This window comes from Parasteatoda tepidariorum, chromosome 11 (genome assembly GCF_982258835.1).
Source record: "Parasteatoda tepidariorum strain Cologne lab strain chromosome 11, Ptep-v5.0, whole genome shotgun sequence".
Lineage (NCBI taxonomy): Eukaryota > Metazoa > Arthropoda > Arachnida > Araneae > Theridiidae > Parasteatoda > Parasteatoda tepidariorum.
In genome coordinates, this window is record NC_141765.1 from 100,077,505 (window position 1) to 100,098,630 (window position 21,126).

The 21,126-nt window shown below is 27.9% G+C and overlaps 1 protein-coding gene across 8 annotated transcripts in view; it reads right to left on the reverse strand.

Moving 5' to 3' along the window:
* Positions 1-4,691: 4,691 nt before the first annotated feature.
* The window catches only part of LOC147802018 (pre-mRNA 3' end processing protein WDR33-like), a 76,287-nt gene continuing 59,852 nt past the window's right edge, over positions 4,692-21,126 (reverse strand). For 2 of the 8 annotated variants that reach the window (XM_087155357.1, XM_087155362.1), the window contains exons 2-5: positions 18,008-18,076; positions 17,829-17,933; positions 15,818-15,908; positions 10,880-11,490 (exon numbers count right to left, since the gene is read on the reverse strand). In XM_087155357.1, coding sequence (XP_087011483.1) covers positions 15,846-15,908; positions 17,829-17,933; positions 18,008-18,076 — 237 coding nt within the window. In that variant the 3' untranslated portion in view covers positions 10,880-11,490; positions 15,818-15,845. Of the gene's footprint in view, positions 5,907-10,879; positions 11,493-15,814; positions 15,909-17,828; positions 17,934-18,007; positions 19,538-21,126 lie in introns of those variants that run through there. The other 6 variants (XM_087155360.1, XM_087155361.1, XM_087155359.1 and 3 more) reach the window with 6 other exon arrangements.

A 21,126-nucleotide genomic window follows, 5' to 3' on the forward strand; every position in this document is an offset into this window, starting at 1 on the left:
TTTATCCAATGTTGTGGCTGTGAGGGCATTCTTTTCTGTTGATGCAACACCCCCTAGAGGGTAGCACGGACGTCCTGAAAAAGACGCCCCAGCTGGAGGTGAAAAGTATGGTTTATGTTCCTCCCTGATGCTTCCCTGGATGTCGGAAATTTTGAGGGGGATGCAGTCTCTCTCAAGGGGGATGTAGTCGGCTCCTCTTCATAATCATTGCATAATTATCATCTCTATCAGCCTAGGCTCTCTGTGAGTCTATTCGAGCAGAGATCTTCTTTCGGACTGGCTATAACGTCCTCTTAATAAGGCCCTCTTCACCCTTTTTTATCTCAATTTTTATTTAATCTGAAGCTTCTCTTTAAATTTTATGTAAATTGTACTATTGTTCTGCTAGACTAGTCCTGTTAGCCATGCCCAGCGCATCAATTATTCTGAAAGAGGGTCAGGAGACCCAGGTACCTCAACTTTAGTGGGCCGGAATAGCCTGGTTGGCAGTGGGTTGGACCTATGTCCGAGGGGTAGTGAATTCGATCCCTGCCGGCCAAAGAATTTCTATGTTGTAATGGTGACTGGTGAACGTTAAATGAAGCGGGTCATGAAGTCCTTCATGTTCCCCTAGCAAATCAATAACTCTAGTGGTACTGAATTGGAGATGGGTCTTTCCCTGCTTCAGGTAAAAATAACGATCTGTGGATGAATACATGGATGGATGAATGGTTCCTCCCTATTAACAGGCTGTGACGCGTGTGTGTGACTGATGTATTCTTGATTATAGATGCCGCTACCGGAAAAACAAGAAAAGCACCTTCTGCCTTAAGTTCGCTTGACTTCCAGCAGGTTTGGATACTGGCAAGTGGCATTAGAGACAACAACAAGAAGACTTCTGTAGTTTCATTAAAATCGGAAGTATCTTTTTAAAAAAAATTATATTTATTATTCAATTCATAATTATATTTTTAAAAAGCATATGGTTGATAATTTCAATCTTGAAGATAAATGGAATCTATCAATTTAGGAGAGGAGGACCGCAGAGGGAACGGTTAAAGGCGCTTTTCAAAATAGTTCAAACCAATCTTCCTTGATGATGGAAATATGACTGCGTAACCTACATTTAAAGTATCCTGCTCTCAGTTTCGGTTTTAGGCATTGGTTTCTTAGGTTTACAATTGGCTGTTTTTCGTAGGGTCATATGAAATGATGCCTTTTTTGCGAATAATATACTATTTTCATAGCTGATGAGTTTTCAGCAGTTACTCGTCACTGTTAGGTCAAGTTTAGCCTATCTAAAGCAACCGCTGTCTTTGCTTATTTTCTGAAAATGCCGCAAAACGTTAATCCCAATCGATACGAATTCCGCATCCGGCTTGCACCGACCACAGTGCTGACATGAAATATCCTCAGTGGTCGACGGATCATGGGTTAGAGTCCCCTTGCCGTCAGGCTAATCGTGGGAGGTTCACGAGATCTTCCTTTCCGTGTGACGCAAATTCGGGTGAGCTCCATCAAAAAGTCCTCTACGAAGACAAAATTCCTCCCATGCTTAAAATTTGATTTCTTATGAACTACTCCGTAGATTTTATTCTAATTTTGCTATTTAAAATAATTTATTTTGTAATTTAAATTTTGCCATAAATAATAGAAAATAATAAATAATTATTAAGAAGTATTTTCTTCTCAAATTATCTTAAATTTAACGAGCTTCATTGATAAGTGTAAGAATTGTTTTTAAATTACTTAACTAAAATAAAGCATTTTATATTCAGCTAATTTTCAATCTTTAAAATGAAAACGAGGTTCTCAAAGGGGTTTGTGGTTTGCTTTCGATGATAAACAAAGTCTGATAGTTTAAAAAAAAAATATCGAGTGGAAAAAAAAAGTTTACGTTTACGAGTTCGTATTAAAAGTTCTTAAAATGAATCACAATATTTTTGAATTTACTATACTCAATTCCTCGTTTAATTTATATCACACGTCTTTGGAGGCAAATTGTTATTATTATTTTTTATACTTTTTATCATGTTCTTTCCTTTACCGTTCTGCTCTTTTTAATACCTCACACCTCAAAGAAAGAAACGATTACTTTGTTTGTATAATAAAAGTGCAAATAACAAAACTTATAATAGTTTCTTTTCATGAATACTGTAATTTTGTCCTTCTTTGAAAAGTATTAACTTAATATTTTTTTTTATATTATAACCGTCGTTGAACAGCCGACCCAATTTTTGGGTTTACGACTACTAATGTTCAGCTCCGTAGTCTTGTAATTTTGAACCCAATCCCGAAGACAAGGAAACCCCTGGATCAGTACCCCAAGAGATATGATTTGTTATGGGGACATGGAGGAGTTTGTGACTCGGCAGATTTAGTGTGCATCAGTCACCATTTACTAAATCAGTCACCATGTTTACTAAATCAGTCACCATGAACCAGTCACCATTACTATTTTTTTGTCTTCGGCCGGCAGGGATCGAACCCACGACCTCTTGGACATGGGCCCAGTGCCATACCAAACAGGCTATCTCGGCCCCTTCACTTAATATTTTGGAATATTAATTGCTAATTCCATATAGTAGACGGAGAAAAAAAAAGTTCTGATTTTTTTAGTCTTAATAAATAACCCAAAAATGGATATTTTTTTTTCGTCTTTAAAGGGGCTTCTGGATTTGCACGAGTATAGGCCAACCGGATTTCTGGTTAGTATAAGATACGATCAGAATAAATAATTATAAATAAAACGAATATCATTATCATTTACAATTATAATTAAATCAAATGATCAAAGGTTAGAATTCCTTTGCCATTAAGGCTCCGTTAGAGATTCTCATGGTTTTCCTCTCCATATAAAATTCTATCAAAAAAATTTTCTAGTTTATCCCAATTCTCGATCTAGAACTTTCTTTGTCTTCTAGGCTGGGTTCGAAATTAAAAAAAACTAGGAATAGAGCATAGATAGACGTAAACCCAAACATAGATCGGCTTTTCAATACCAGACACAAATTAAAATCATATTCGTGACTTTAAGACACAATTATAATTATAATTACTTGCACTCGTTAAATTTTTAGTAGCGAAACAGGTACTAACACTGCTCCTGAATGCAAAGTGCAATTAATATATGAACTTTCTTAATAGGTTGCAATCATAGTTTAAATCCTTTGAACTCAGTGGTCGGAATTAGAGCACTACAAGTTGTGAAACTACTGTAGTCACCACATTTATTCGTAGTTTGAAGTGTAGAGTGCTACTTTTTTTGTAAAAAAAAAGTAGTATAGTAGTTTGTTACCTATAGTGAGGAGAAAAATTTAAATACCTCCATAAAGTTCGGTTCTTCTTTACTGAAGTAATAAAGCAAAGGGGGTCCCAATTAGGCTAAGTCGGGCCCTGGAGACACCTGCACTACTCTCCCACGGTCACCATGGCGCCCGTCGGTCGGTTTTTGCGTGCCCCCTGTTTGTGCCTAACGATAAAATATTTCATTTTCCCATAAAATGCTATGCAATATTTTTTGCTTTTTTAATATTGATGATAAACACAACCCTAATAGAATTCGCAGGAAAAACACCTGCATCCCCACGGATATATTGATAGATTTATACATTTAATTGAAGAAATAAAAAATTATCTTGCTGCCAAAAATCAAATATTTTTAGAACTTAGAGATCCTTTTCGGCTAGCAGATTTGTCTTTCGTAACAGACATAATGGAAAAACTAAATAATTTAGCTGCAGGGAAGGACAAACATATATCAAGAATGATAGGGGCTATGATCTCGTTCAGAGCTAAGCTGGTTTTGTGGATATCACATTTGAAAATGAAGTCTCTTGTGAATTTTTCAAACATGAAAAAAATTATAGACAACAATGAAATTGACTGATCAACATTTGTCATCAACCTCCAATTACTTCAAGATCAATTTGAAAAGCGAATTCAACAATTCAATATCATAAGGAGCTTATAGGCACCTTTTTTTGTAAATCCAAATAAACGTAACCGAGATAGCAACATACATTTCAGAATTTCTTCAAGTAAGGAGATAGAAATTTTGGATCTCCAGAATCACATTAGCCTCAAAACTATTATATCTGAATCTGAAAAACGGGAAATTCTGGAATACAGAAATAAATTTCCATTCTTAAAAAGAGCAGCATATAAAAAAAAGTAGTTTTTTAGTTCCACATATACTTGTGCGAATCATTACTTTTGACAATGAATATCATAAAATCAAAATATGGATCATGACTTACAGATGAACACCTTGCCGATTGCTTGCAAGCAGGAATTTCGTCATATTCTCCCGATTCTGAAGTGCTGGTCAGTGAAATGCAATGCCAAAGATCACATTGACTGTATTTTATATATTTTATAAGTAATTTTTATATATTGCTTTGCAAGTTATTTAGTGATAATTTATTTTACACAATATTAATTATTCATCAATTAAATTAATTTTTAAAATTAAATCTTTTGCGCATTACATGTAGTGTGTATTATTACCTATATCTAACAACTACAAATTAATCTTAAAAAAATAAATGGTGCCCGCCATTCGATCGATATTTTGGTATTTGCTCTTAGGTACAAAAAGGTTGAGGACCCCTGGCTCAGAGTATTAAGTATTACCAATTTCATTTTTATTAATTTCAATTCAGTAATTTCATGGAAGTTTTGTATGCAACAAATCAAAAAATAAGCTTAGCTATTTTCAAAAAACAATTTTATTAAAAAAATATTTACATGTCCATTAATACAAAAAACGCAAGTATAATTAAAATAAAGTATTCAAAAATATATATGTTTTTAACATTAAATGTCAGCACTACAGATCAAATTAAAAAATTTACAGATAAAACAATGAACTCATATATTTACAGGATGGTGAACATACTTTTTTAATGGAGTTTAGCTTGCTAAAACTTCAATATAAAAAGTATTTTACGAATTCGGAACGTCTTGCAGCCCACCTTTAAAAAAATTATAAAACTCTGCTCCATTTTTCAAGATATTCTCAAATTCAGACTTCATTTTCCACCCCCTGATATCGAACCGAAAAATCTCTTTATCAAAGAGTTCTTTTTCAAAAACTGGTTATTTTATCATGATCAAGTAAAGTCCATAAAAATTATTTTGCATTTTGTTAATGTATATAGTGCTTGAAAATATTTTTTGAGTACTTAAAAAGTTCTTAAAAGGTGCTTATTTTTTGTTTTAGGATTTGGGTACTAACCTTGTTCATGAACTCTTTACCTTTACAGTTTGAGTACAATTCTCAACCTGTGTTTTTACGGTAAAACAGTAAAGTTCACACCATTGAAGGAACCATTCCTCAATTTCACAAGACTGATATTGTAAGCTTAGGATGTAATACATCACTTGTAAGATAATGTACTGGGTGAGAACAATTATTAAAATAATTATTTTAATTGCTCTCAGTATACAACCCTAATTTTTGTATGTTGTAAAATTATATACATAACGAGTTATCATTGTATAATTATTTAATATTGTATAATTATGTCCCCTTGTCATCTGTCTAACCGTGGGAGGTTTTCGTGGTTTTCCTCCACATTAAATTAAATGCAGGTTGGTTCCACCAAGAAGCTCTCCTTGAAGCAAATTTCTCCCAATACTTGATCCAGGAGTTCCCTTGTCTTCTGGATTAGTTTCAAAATTACAAGGCGACAGAGCTGAACACGAGTAGTTGTAAACCCAAAATTGGGACAATATGTAAAATCACTGTTATTTTATTTCTCCAATGTTGGCAGGTATGCAATGAAAAACTACTTATCATTTTGAAAATATTTAACATGATGAACGTATTTTCCTTGTTTCATCAGTCATAAAATTAAGTGTTAAAGAAGAAAGTTTAATTTACTGGTTTGGAATGGCATCTAGTCTATTGGCATCTGCACAAGCTAAAAATGAATATAATAAGAATTATGGTAATTTTCCACTCAAACTTAGTAATAAAATCTCCTGACTTTTCCACAATTTTCATTAAAATTTAAATTAAATTCCGAATTACACTTTTGTTATAAAAGGCAATATTTTGTCAGAAATAAAATATATTTTTGTTCAATTGGCAATAAAACTTATTTCTTGATAGAAAATTTGCAAAATATCAAATTTTGTAAAAAATAAAATTCAAATAAGCTTAACATGTGGATTTTTAGTGTAGACAATTAGATGAATTTTAGACAGAAGCATTATTTTGGACAGAAATTGGAAAGAATTTTTTTTTTATGAAGTAATATATTAAAATTATTTAGTCTGCCATCATGCAGCCAATTTATGATTAGAAAATAACAAAAAGCTTAAAAAGCAAGCTTAATTTTTAAAAACTAAGTATTTTTAACTAATTTGAAACAGGAAATTGTTTAACAAAAATATTTTTCACAAATTAATAATTTTAACAAAATTTAATAATAGCAAAATTTTTACACAGAATAATAAAAATACATGTTAGACATTGGAGCCTCATTGGTTACTAATTGTTATCATCAATTTTAAAATTGATTATTTCTCAGGTCTGTGTTAAGTTTTTTCAAGTTTTGGCCAACACCTGGAACGATTCTTGAAAATAATGATAATTAGCCAATGAGTTGAATAAGTTTCACAAAGTTAATAGGTTGTAAAAGCTTTACTGCAACATGGTTAAACTTTTTTGGATTAAAACTAAAATTATATCATTAATTTGTAAAAACGACTTTTTGATCAAAAATTTGTTTTAAATTTTTTCTTCAATCTAACAATATTTTCAGTTCTAATACTATATTTTTAATCTTTCTGCATAAATTAAGTTTGGCTTTTAATCAGATGTAAGATTACTTTTTTCTTTAATAATAGATTTATTGATGAACTATGTTACTTTGTTACCATGTTACTTAATTTTTTTCAGACTTTGTGCTTAAAATATTGCTTCTATCTATAATTTATATACTTGTGTATTTTAAAATCTACATGGTAAACCATCTACTGAAATGTCATTTTTTACAAAAATAATATGTGATATATTTTTGATCAAAAAGTAATTTGTAATTTATTGTATAAAAAATTATATATTTGATGAGATCTTGCCTCATATTAAAAAAATATATTCTGGAAATTTGAAAAATTTTCCTGACAAAGTATGGGGATTTTATTTCTGAAATTTGAGTGGGAACCATGCCACAATAGTTATGAAAAAAAAAAAAAAAAAGCTTTTTGCATAGTAGCATAAAAAACTTCAAAAACACGATTTCCAAATTACAGATTAAAATTTAATAAAAAATGTAATTTAAAAGAAGCATATGTTAAATAAAATATTTTTTTTCTTTTATTAATTTCAAAATTAGATTAGTTATTTAACTCCCAAATGAAATAATTTCATAATATGAGCCCATTAAAAAAATTTAAAATTTAGTTTAAAATTGTAAATTAATTATTTTTTTTAATAAGAGTTTAATATTTTAGATTGAAGTATTACTAATTTTAAATGCAACTAAATGTCATTTCCAAAAATATAAATTTGAATTAAATTCCTCAATTTTAAAAATTCTGTGGTTATTGAATTCAAGTTTTTTTCTTTATAATATTTAAAAATTCTGAAATAAAAAAGTAGTTAGAATGTATAAGATACTTTAATCACTTGGTAGAATTATTTGTGGATAGTTCCACACTTCAACAAATCAAATTTTTACAATTTCAATTTGTCTATTAAATCTTAATAGATTAGACAAAAAAGTAAAATTTCTTGGATCTATAGAAAGGTGATATATTTTGTATTTATTAAAACTTTTTAAAAGTTTTGTTGAAAAATTACAATGTTCAGGTACTTATGTTGATAGGCAATTCTGAAACTAAATTGGCATGAATTTTGTTACTTTTCAATCTATCATATTGAGATATATTCCTGAATAGAAATATTATGCACATTATTATATTTGAAAATATTAGTCCATTTTAAAGAAAATTTTGTGTAAAAGTATGTATAATTAAACAAAAATTGTAACATATATATATATTTCTAAAAATATAAAATTTTACTTATCATTAAAATTTCTTTACTTTTATTTAATTTTTCTTTTAAATATTACCTGTCAGTTTGGAAAAGATGATATATTGGAATATGATACTGAACGCAATAATCTCACTGAACTCAGCTCAGTAGACGCTAAACGGACTCACAAGTATTTCTTCAAACTGACAGTTGGATTGTGGTTAATTGTTAAAATGGGTTGTGGTTGAATGAATTGTGAAAACGTTGTACAGAACAATGTGAAAAGTAGGTATAAGAAAACCACGTTTTGCATAATACGAGGAAAAAACCGACAGGGTAAAGAAAAAAATCTCCTTTTCCAAAAGGGAAAATTAAGTACTTTTTAAAACACCCTATGGAAAAAGAACCTTAAAAGGCTTTTAAATAACGAAAATCGAAAATAGGCACCTTTAAACACTTTTTAAAAACGCTACACACCATGATGAACAGGGTGAGGCTAGCAACACCTAAAATTAACATATATTAAAGCATCATGATAAGAAAACAAATAATATAGTATTATTGTTTCCCAGTAGATTTCCATAGACTTTAGAAAATATTGATCCTTAGGAAACATTACATCCAAATTTCCTTACACTAGAAGTGGGTTCCCTATTTCGAATGCGAAATCTCAAACTTTTTATTCATCTATTAATATGCATATTCATAACTATTCTCACTAATGATGGAAAAAACAAAGAAATTTAGAACTTGAATAATCAAGACACTGGCAACAAAGCAATGATGTAATTCGATACTCAGATTTATTATAACTTACCTCCATAATTTATTCAGAAAAATATTTTATACATACAGTAGGACCTTGATATGATGACGCTGTCAAATTGGACAAAAACATCATAAATTAGAAGATATCACTATATCGGAGATATAAAAATTGCCATTATAATTGAAATTCCCATGAAAATGCAAACAAATTTAATTACATTTTGTTATTTTTGTTTGTTTACTCTCATCTTACTGGAAGGCTTGGACCTCTGCTCGCTTTGCTCACCAATCCCCCCAAACGATTCTCGTTCACCATTGTTTACTTCCCTCTTAAATGTCAATATTTTGCATAAACACGTGGAACATTTTGGTTTCTAAATAAACAATCATTTTAGCTTTATGCAAGAACATTTGCTAACATAACGAAATGGATGATCACTTGAATTTGTAAAATAAACCTTTTTTCTTTCTGTGCACTACAGCCTATGACAGGCCAAGGGAGTCCCAATAAGTTTTTGCCATCTTGATCTATTCTGTGCCATAGCCTTCCAGTTAGTTATTCCTATTATCTTTAGGTCCTTCTCAACTACGTCCAGCCACCCAGTTGGTGGACGACCCTTTTTTCTTGTACCTTTCGGTTTAAAAATGGTTACTTTTTTGCAGAGTTTTGGTAAACAGATCTAAAAAGGTGTTCCAGTCATTAAATGATTAGCCTTAACAGCATGAACTAGGTCTGGGCGCTTATACTTCTTTTTTGAGAAAGAGGGATACTTAGAAGAATTTTTGGTGCAGTCTATGAGAATAACAAATGGCGCACCCTTTACAATCATGAGTTATATTACATGAAATAATCCTTTGGAATTTAAAAAAAAAAGTTTAGCCACAAGAACACAGTATGTGTGACTCAATCAGAACAGATAAATAAAAAGTAATTTTACTCATTTACAAAATTTATATCAATTCAAATAGAGAAAGGTTATCAGGGGTCTGTCCAGACATATTGTAAAAGGTCCTGTTTTTGTAAAATTGTGAAAAAAACTACACATAATTTGTGAATATAAAACTAGCGGTAAGTCATACTCTTTCAACCAGAGTCCTACTTTTGAGAATTTGTGCAAATAGGGTCTTGTTATTGAAAAAATTGCTTAAAGCCTTTTTTAAGAAGTTTTTAAATTGCAAATAGATACAAGATTCTGCTCAACAATGGCTGCTACTAAATTAGAGATGCTACATACAAATATTTGGTATTTAGCCTATACTGCTCAACATAGAATATTCATCTCAGATGAATAATGGAAACAAAATCACTCACATTTTTAATAATTTCATTTGACATACTTTAAATAACACAATTTAGTTATGTATCAATTTTAATGTGTTACACATTAAGTAAACTTAAACAATTCTTAAATTTATAATATTTTATTTCAAAAATTGCCAGAAATTAATTTTTATTACTTAATAATCTATTAATTAATGTTAAGAATAATTAATTGATTATGAATCATAAATTGATCAATTATTTATTTACAAAAAAAATATTTAATATCATTAAGAATATGCACACGATGCTTGTAAAAGTAGAAATATTTTCTTAGAATTTAAACTTGGGTTAAATTTCAAATCTGTAGTTGCATTTCAGCAGTTATCTTTTTTTTACTACAAGTTTAACAGTTGCTGAAATTGTAGTAAATTCTCGAAATAACAATAGAATCATACTTTTTTTCCTTGTACACATTTCTACACGCTTTCTTGATTTCAAGTTTCTAAGTCTAATACTTTTTGAGCAGAAAAAGCAAAATGTAATGCAAAAGCAATGAAAATAAAAAAAAAAAGGTAGAAAAAATTCACACAAAAAGCTTTCAAAATTGAAAAATTCGTGAACAAATTGAAATTTTAAAAAAAAAAAATCTCCTTGTTAAGATTATAAACAAACATGTGGAAACCTTTTAACATGCCAAATTTTGACTCTGTAGTGGTATCCCTGCAGTCTGCGAACAATGGTATTTTTTCTAACAAGCTTAACAATTAATTTTTTAATGATAATTTTTTTTATTTCATCACAATTCCTGAGCACTTTTCTAAGTATCTTAGTAATTTCAAGTTTTCATGCAGCAAAACAAAACATAATGAACACTCAAAAGAGTTTTTATGATTTTTTAATAAAGAGAGAATACACAAAGAATTTTCCAACAATTCTAAAATACATATTCTTTTTTGTTGAAAGATGACTTGGTAAGTTGTTGAAACATGGTATTTCAAGGCAATAATATTAGAGGACCCTCTAAATACCGTGATTTTTTAACATTATTAATATAGAAGATTAAATAGAACCAAGCTGAAAAGAGGCTAAAATTGAGAAATCATCATTGACGGGTATATATATATATTTAAAACTGCATATACATTTAAAATCTGTTTGTAATTCTGTCGACATAAATCTACTAGCACGCTCATTTCCTTCATTTTTCTGCATTTGAGAATTACATGTCTAAGTAATGCACCATGATTACTTAATATTCACATCTCCTCTACAACCTTGGCCACAATTGACGCATTATAATGCGTAAGCAGATTACTCCTGTTATTTACGATAATGACTAGATTTTAAATTTCAAATGAAATCATAAAAAAAAAGAAAAGTGATAAATAATTACACTGTTATTATTCACAAATGCAAGTGCAAAATACACACCTAAAGCTTGTGTTCATAATTCAATTATCGGCACTTGGTTTGGGAGAAGGCTACATTCATCTGCAATATAAATTTATACTAAATATCAATTGCAAAAATTTAATTTTAGTTTGTTTAAATTTCAAAATAAAACATCTAATGAAGTACCAAAAACTATGAATGAGAACTAATTGGGTTCATTAATTTTCTGTTAATAAGAAATAAAATAAAAGATTTTTCATAAAAAAGTAGGTCCAATTTAAATAGAATAGGATATTTAAAATGAAATCAAAGAATAATGAGGGTAATATGAAACATAATGCAAAAACTGCGCAATTTCCAGAATGATAAAAAAGATTTTGTGTTCATTGTTAAGAAATGATCCAATTATTTATACCTGTTACAAACATATTTATAATACATGGCAAGAAAAATAAATAAATAAACATTAAATAAGCTAATGTTTGAACAAGAAAAAGTTTATTTTTGTGCAATGCTTAACTTGTATAATTCTGATAGGATTTAGTTTAAAAAAATACTCAAAACATTAAATACTTTTTATTCATAAGCAGATAAAATAAAAACGGAATTGTTCTCAATAAGAAAAAAAAAAAAAGGATTTTTTCTGGCCCATACAAAACAAATCGAAAATGAAATTAAAAGTTAAGATTTTTTGCTCATATTACCCTGCATTAAATGTATTCTTAAAACCTTAAAAAATGCAGTAAGGAAAAAAGAAGTAAATTCAATCTAGCCTGCCTTTAAAATCATATTCAAAAATATTTTTCATTACAATTGTTTTGATCGCAAAAATTGTAGTTTTTGATAATTACAATACTATTATAATTTAACTTTTAAAATATTATAAAATATTTTTTTTAAATGTAGTAAATAATTTTTACAGAATAAATATCACTTCATAGATTAGTGGGTATTTTCCTAACGTCTACTCTTTTTTATTATTAATAAAAACTTCGGAAGGTTAAGATAAAATAAAAGAAAAAATATATTTAGCAACCGAAACAAAGAATCAAGCATATATTTAGGACTGGCTTCTCAATTTTTTGGGTGCCAAAAATCAGTTACAAATTACTTCAGATTAGCCTCATTTATTTAAGCTAATATGAAACATGATAATATAAATTCTGTAAAAATATGTTTTTACATAAGTAAAACAAAAACATGAACACCAACATTTTCATTTTGAACAGATTAAACAGTTAAAAATATTAACCCCAAATAACCTAATAACCTAACATCCAAATCATCTAAAATAATAATATAAAACATTTAAAATGCACATAGAATAAAATATATAAATTTTTAGTGTACTATAATGCAACAATTTCATATATGAGCAAATGTAATATTTTTACTTTTTAACTGCTTAAGCAAATTTTTTTTTTTTTTTTTTAAAGTTATATAGCTGCAAGCATTAGAGAAGCAATTATAAGAAGATTATGTGTATTTTTGTTTACAACATAGAAAGGAAATTTTATAGTAGCTAGGGATTTCCTCTTCTTGTTGCAAACCAAGCCAGAAAAATAGGAAATTGGAGCATACTGAAATTTTATAAACATATGCATATGCAAATACAATTTTATTTCAAGCTAGAAGAAACACATTTTTATTTGTTCAAGTAAAATATTTTAAATCTGTCGCTTCAAAAATGTATTATTAGACTATTGAATAAAAATTAAGTAAAATTGAAACATATAACAATCCATTCTTAATTAGAGAATTTTTAAATAAAAAAAATGTTACGACGATGGGGCACATTTTATAACTCATATTGCTTCCTTCAGTGGAAACTAAAAAAAGTTGATTTTAAAGATGTCATACAAACAAATTATGCTACTCACAAGACATAAGTTTCATCAAATATTTCAACAAAAAGCAAACACCTTTTAAATGCTTTTTAAGAAATCAAAAATTTTTCTTAAGCACTATATACATTAACAAAATGCAAATAATTTTCAAAGACTTTACATGATCATGATAAAATAACTAGTTTCTGATAAAGAACTCTTTTCTTGATTATATGAGCCATTATAAAATGATCGATAGATTTTTCAGCTTGATTTCAGAGGGTAAAAAAGAAGCCTGAAATGGAGAATATCTTGCAAAATGCTCCCACATATTTAATCTACTGTTTTACCTTAACTATATGGAAATGAAATATTTTATGACTGTGGTGTAAATGGCAAATATAAAGTACAAATTTTTATAACTCTATAAATAACTAAGGTTTTCAGAATAAAACATTTAAATTCTCACATTTGTGAGTCCAGCCAGCGAGTGTAGTAAATGATGACTGGTGCATGTTAAACCTGTCAGGTCACAAAGTTCTCCATAACAAATCAATACCCCTGGGGTACTGAATTAGAGATTCTGTGGTTCAGGTCAAAATTCTGTAAACAAATGAATGGGTTTGCCCTATAAGCAGATGTGGCAGAATTATTGGCCAAAGATGGAAAACAAGAACAATTGCACCAGCTTTGTCTCAATGGCCGACAACAACAAGAATCAACTATATTTGGACAACAGGAGAAATTTAAGAACATTGATTTATAGCGGGGGTAATATAAAATGGTATAATAATATCAATTTTATTAAAACATTAAACAGTATATTGTATTAAATTCATAATATTGAGTTCCATAATAATATCAACTATAGCAGTAATCTTAATTACACAAATTTAAGTTGTTTGGACTGTTAAATTATTTGAAACACTTTAAAAATTGAATAATATATTGCGGTTTAATTTCGAAGAAAAGCACAGTACTGCTTAAATTTAAATTATAAGTTTAAGCAGTGAGAAGTTATCAACTGAAATAAAATTAGTTCGAAACAATTCAAAAATGAAAACAAATCTTCAGTATAGTTGACATATTAACACATTAGAAACATTTATTATTTTCTCTCACAAAATCATTCATCAATGAATATGGATATTAGATTATCTGAATCATGCCCACCTGATATAAGACCATTAAAAGTTATGAAGAAAAATAAATAAAAGGTATAATTTTTAAAAAAATAAAATTATTTTAAACAGCCACGGAGGTTCAGGAGATAGAACGCTCGAATCTTCATGAGGTGGATCGGGTTCGAATCCCAGGGGTAGCTGATGATTACGAATTACACACCAGGCTCGCACAGCCCACAGTGCAGATGTAAAATATTCTCAGTAGTAGACAAATCATCGCTAGAGCTTCGGTGACAAAGATAATTGCAAAAATCGAAAGTGACATTCTAAAACCGGTCATAAGTGTGGAAGATCTCGAAGAATTACTCAGATTGAGGGCTTAATCAAAATCGATGCCACTGAAGAGAATTTAAATGTATAGAAGAGTACAAAGAAAAAAATAACTAGAACAAAATTTAGAATATCATTAAGAATTTAAACAAAGAACTTGATTCAAATAATTCCTTTCAGGAAGCTAATATTTCTCTAAATAGTCCCAATCAGAGTGACATTCAAACCGTTGAACAGGAACGCATAAAGTTACCTAAATTAACTGTTCCTAAGTACTGAATGGTTAAATTTTTGGAATTGTTTCAATTCTTCAATTAATGAGAACCTCAATTAATATAAGTGGTCATCAAAGGCACTGTAAAAAATTTACATATTTTAGAATTTATAAAAAAATTAATTAATATTACAAATGATCACAATATAAACTAATTGTGAAGTAGGAATTAAAAGTTTAAAAATAATATACAGTTTATCTTCTCTTTTACGCACTTATAAATTGCGTGTTTCCCTGAGCAATGCACAAACAATTTCCCCTTAAAAGTTTTGTATCACTGGTTTATACAAATACAGCTCATAAAGATACTGTAAAAATTTTTAAAAAAAAAATTAAAAAAACTATGGAGCATTGTAAAATTGTCTTAAATTGTTTTTAATTTATAATTTTATTCTTTTTATTTAATTTTTAATTTAAAAAATTATTCATTTTATCAAAAAAAAGGTATGCAAGTACTCCATGAAAAAATTTTGCTTTTTAGTCCTGCATTTAGATAAAAATTATTAAATATTTTATAAAATGCATAAATATTATTCTTTAACAGAGAGCTTTAACTTGGGTTCCCTTGACTTAACAGTTTATCTTTAAGTAATATACGAGGTGATTGTGTAGTAGTATGACAAAGAATGGTAGTGAAGTGTGACAATTTGTGACAAAGAATGGTAGTGAAGTGTGACAATTTCTGACAAAGAGAAAGAGGGAGTTGAAAATATTAATAAAAAAAGTGAAATATCAATAATGAACATTGATTTCATGTAGGAATAAAAAGCAACATACGTGAATATAAATTTTATGATAAACTAAATTTTAATTCATAAGAAATGGATAAGAGAGATATATCACAAAAAATTAGAGAACAACTATTATTTTATCTGTACAATAGCTTCAAAATTAAAAGTTAATCCATTTCATAAAGTAAATTCACCACTAGATGCACCAGTCTTCTACCTTCAGGTGTCCACTAAAATTTAGGATATTCTTTATTACAAGCGCGTAATTAATTATAAAGTAAGTGATTTCACAATATACCTACACACACAATGTACATTTACCTATGCCGTGCAAGGTATCTCTATGTATTTACATATTGTATACTTAGAATAGCCTCCCTCCATTAACAAATTTATTTTTTTCTATCAACTGTTTTAGATATAAAATCAAAAATTGCAGTTTTTAAATATTTTATAATATTGAATAAAAAAAACTTTAGATAAATTTTAATATATTTTGTATTTGTAACATCAGTCACAAGGGCTTTTCTTTTTATTTGCCATTTTCTATAGGTCATTTCATTATTTTTTTTAAATGCTTCCTGTTAGTTTAAAGCTTTCTCTAGATTAAATCATAAAAAACCACCCCATTAATGCATATGGATGGAGGAGCATTTTAAAATAAGACACATTACTCAATGTCCTTCCAATGTAATTTATCAATGAAAAAATTTCAAAAATAAGAAAACATATCAAAATGTAACACCAGTCACCATAGAATTGCCCATTTATGTACATACAATAACATGCATAGGTATTAGTGTGTACAATGTATTTACATAACTATGTTTGCACATATATCCTTAAAAGTAACCATTTAATATACCTAACAATAGCATTCATTTTAATATGCAATATATGCATTGTGTAGAAAAGTAATCAATTACCAACAATCCTGATTAAAATGTAATTAAACCTACGTGAAATTATGATTGCATTACTGAAATTATTGTATTTTATAATTACTTGTATTAAAGATAATAGGTTGTAATAAGTTTATAATTACTGAGAGTTATGATTTCTCCTAAACTCAAATTATGATAACAGGAAGTGCTGATTACTTGCAATTATAGATTTTGATTACTTGTAATTGTGATTATCTGTAACCACTTTTTGTTATGATTATAAGCAATGATTACTGCCTGTAATGAGAAATTGTGATAATATTTTATTACTTGATTACAAATAGTTGATAAACATTTAATTATAATCTGTTATTAGTTACATTCATTTCTAATCAATTACTATAATCATCATGCAAGTTTCCATGAAAATGACAAAATATTTGCAATTTGCTTCTCTCATTCATACATTTAGTCAGAAAAATTAGTTAAGACTGAAAAATGTATTATCATGTTGAGTGTATTAAGACTGATGAATGTATGAAATCATTAGTTCAAAATATGCATAATGAAAGATGAATAACAACTAAATTTACATATAAATTATCATTCAAAATAAATTTAGTCTGACTAATTTTTCTTTGAGTGATATCAGTGGCATAGTTTTGGGGGTCAAAACCCCCGCCAAAGTTATATATACATTACTTGATTAATGAAAAATTGAACGGGAATTAGGGGGTAAATATGAAAAAGTTTTCATTATTCATTTTTTATAATTTAAACGTTTAGAATATATGTTAGAAGGAGATAACCCTCCTCGAACATACATTAAAACTACGTACATTGAGTGATCTCTGTAATAAATGCAGAAGAAAGTTATACGAAAATCACAAAAAGAAACTTTTTAAAAGAATCAAATAAAGAAATGTTTTAAAAGATTTAAATAAAGAAACTTTTTAAAACAAAATTAACTGAAGAAACTTGTCACAAAAATCAAATAAAACTAAAAAAAATCAAATAAATCAGAAATATAAACTTTAATTTCACATAGTGAGAAAATGTTTTTAGACAATATGTAATTTAAAAAGTAGAAAACACACAGACTTTTCTGTAATCTGATATTTTGTACTCAATTTTGATTTCTGAAATTTCATACTCTAAATTAAAATCTGTGAGAACAGAAATGTAGAGTAGCATTCCTGATAAAATTACATATTTCCTCCTTAAAACTATGCTTACAATATCAAAAGTTTATTGCAAATAACTTACTGCCACACAAAATATAGGACATCTCATTTTGTTAGTTGATGTACGCACAAATTTTGTGGTGACTGCATTTATGGGGTTGTCAGGCATACTCAGTGGTGGTGTCATCTGAGAAGTAGAAATAATTCAGCAACAAAAAATATAAAAAAAAGTTATAAACGATAGTTTGAAGGAATAAATACCTCTGTACAATATGCCGCATCAGGTTGCATTACTCTTCGATCTCTGTAGTCTATCTGCCATACTCGAGCCTTAAAAAGATATACATAATAAAGTATTCATCTAAAAAAAAAAAAATAGATGTAAACATTTTTTTAAAAAATTAAAGGTTTCCTTTTGTTTTTTTGTTTAAATAACAATGTTATTTATTTTAATAAAGAAATTTTTCCTTTCCAAATATCTTTTAAAAGAAAAATTTATAAACATTGCAAAATGAGAATTTTATTCCATATCAACAGCTCTGTGTATACCTAAATTGCGTGTTTTATAAACATTATTTAGAAGGTCATCATGCTTGGAAGAAAAATTTCACACAAATTAAATAAAGATTTCAAGAGATTAAATGAGATAAATTTGAAAATTGAAGAGTCAATGCAAATTAAGTTTATTTTAAAATGAAATCTTTGACAGTAATCTATCAAAAATTAAGTAAATTTCCCTGAAATATTTAATAAAGATATAAGTTGTAAAAACTCAGTTACAGGGTTGTAATAAAAAAGAATTTTTTTAGAAACACAAAGTTAACAACTCTGGATAACTAACTAGCAGACAGACATATGTGTCTTTTTTAATTTTCAGGATCTAATTCAAGATTCTTTATATCTTTTCCTGATTTATTGCTCATGGCAAATCTTATGTGTGTGATCTGGTAATAATAAGTATTAAGAAAAAGAAAATCCTAGCAAATAAATTCTGCAAAATTTAGAAAATATTTTATCTAAAAAAAAAGAAAAGAAAACTGTAGGTCAGATTGTGCAAAACCAACAACCATCAGAATATAGAAGCAACAAGAAAATGGAACAGGCCTATATATATTAGGCCATATTAAACTATAACTATATATAAACTATATATTATATATATATATATATATAATATATAAACTATATATTAACAGAACTATATATTAGGCCATACTAAATTATAACAGACTTCTAATTTAATATAACTTATACTGACATAAATTTGAGATTAAATATCTTAAAAATTACAAATTTTCTTCAAAAAATATTTTTACTTTAAGAACCAGTGCATATATGCCAGTAAATATAAGCCATCATTATCTTATTCCAATTTTAAGGTTATATATATACTATATAAATATTGGATCACCGAGTCACATAATTAGGTACCTGTCTATATTTCCCATCAATTAGTTCATAATAACTTTCATCAAAAATATTTTTATCTCATCCATAACTTTAAATATTTCATTCTGAGTTTTTGTTCTTTCTGGCATATAAACAAATTTAATGTTTCTACCAGCAACCCTTGACATTCATCCCCCCCCCCCCAAAAAAAAGTTTCCCTTTTGTTTTAACAGAGCCTTGCAAGTCAAGGACACAAATTGTCAAGAAGGCACTCTTAATGGTGGCTCCATGATGATGTGGACTGATTTTTCATGTCATGAACTGGGTCCTGTAATTTTATTGCACCACCCATAAATGACTAGAAAAGGTAATCAATTGCAGCCATTCGTGGACATCATGTACCTAAGCAACAATGAAGAAAAAAATAACATTAGTTTAAAAAATCCTTAATTGAATATTAAAAGATTTATAGCAACAGATTTGCAAATGGTAAAAATGTAAATTTTAAATAACAAAAAAAAAAAAAAAAAAAAAAAAAAAATTGTGTAAATAAACTTATTAATAATTATAACACACAATTACTCAATGATTTTTTATAGAACTTAATTTCATTATTAGAATATCAATTGTTTTTAATCAAATTTTTGAAGGAGTTTGTCCATTTGTTTTTTGGATAAATAAACAATGCTAAAAATTCCTTTAATTCCATCTATTTGATTGAAAATGATATTTAAATAAATTTTTTTAGACACATTAGAATTCCATGTAATTAGTTTATTTATATTAAATTTAAAATCATTCCTTTTATCGTAGAAGTCAACAGGGGTTATGTAGGGTTATGAAAATAATTTTCAAAGACTTTACATGATCGTGATAAAATTACAGATATTCTTCTTTTTTAATACTTTATCTAAAAAACTAAAATTAATACAGGGTTCCCACTCTTTGAACAAAGCAAAATTTAAGCACTTTTGAGGACTTTCTCTTTGAAAAAATTAAGTACTGCTTTGAAAAATTAAGGACTTTAAAAATAGTATGATTGTTTATCATCGAATATACCTTCCCAAAAAAAATAAAAAAATATTAAAAAACAATTTTATGTCAAAAACATTATTATGTATAATGTAAGCATTGATATAATTGTTATGATTAACAGGGCTTGCCAAAGAATTACCGGGAAATTTTTGCAAAACCGGGTGTTTTTTTTTTTTTTGCTTTTTTTAAATTTCTAGATTGTTAAAAAATGTCATTCAGATTGTAAAAGTTAACATATGAAACTAATCTGCATTCCATTTTTAATGATTTCATTAAAATTGAATTGTAAAATTAAGTGCAGAAATTAAGATTTGCAATTTTTCTTATGCATATCAAAAGAAAAAAAAAAGAGTAAATAAAGAAATTTGTCTAAAACATTGAAAAAATTAATTCAACAAGTTTTTATCATTCAACAAGTTTCAATTTAAGTACAAGTATCACTACTACAAGGCGCATAGCCAAATTTTTCAACAAAAAAATTTCACCTTTAAGTACTTTTAAAGCACTCAAAAAATATTTTTAAGCATGATATACATTGACAAAATGTAAAATAATTTTCAAAGACTTTACATGATCGTGATAAAATAACTAGTTTCTGACAAAGAACTCTTTTTTTGATTATATTAGTCATTATAAAATGATCAAGAGATTTATTGGTTCTATAACAGAGGGTGGAAAATGAAGCCTTGTAATATATCATAAAGTAAGATTAATTCCTCAGAGTAAATATTCCTTAACGGAATTGTATAATTTCGAAAATTAAATGTATTAAATCAAAAATAATTCTAAAAACATATTTAATATTAAAAGTGCAAAAATAAGTTAGCTAGAAGTGACAAAAAAATTCGATGTATTCTATCAATTCGAACAAACTAAATGTTTTACATTGTCAAGATAATTATTAATTAGAATTTCCTAAAATTCAAAATTGCAATTATGTATATTTTTATAATTAT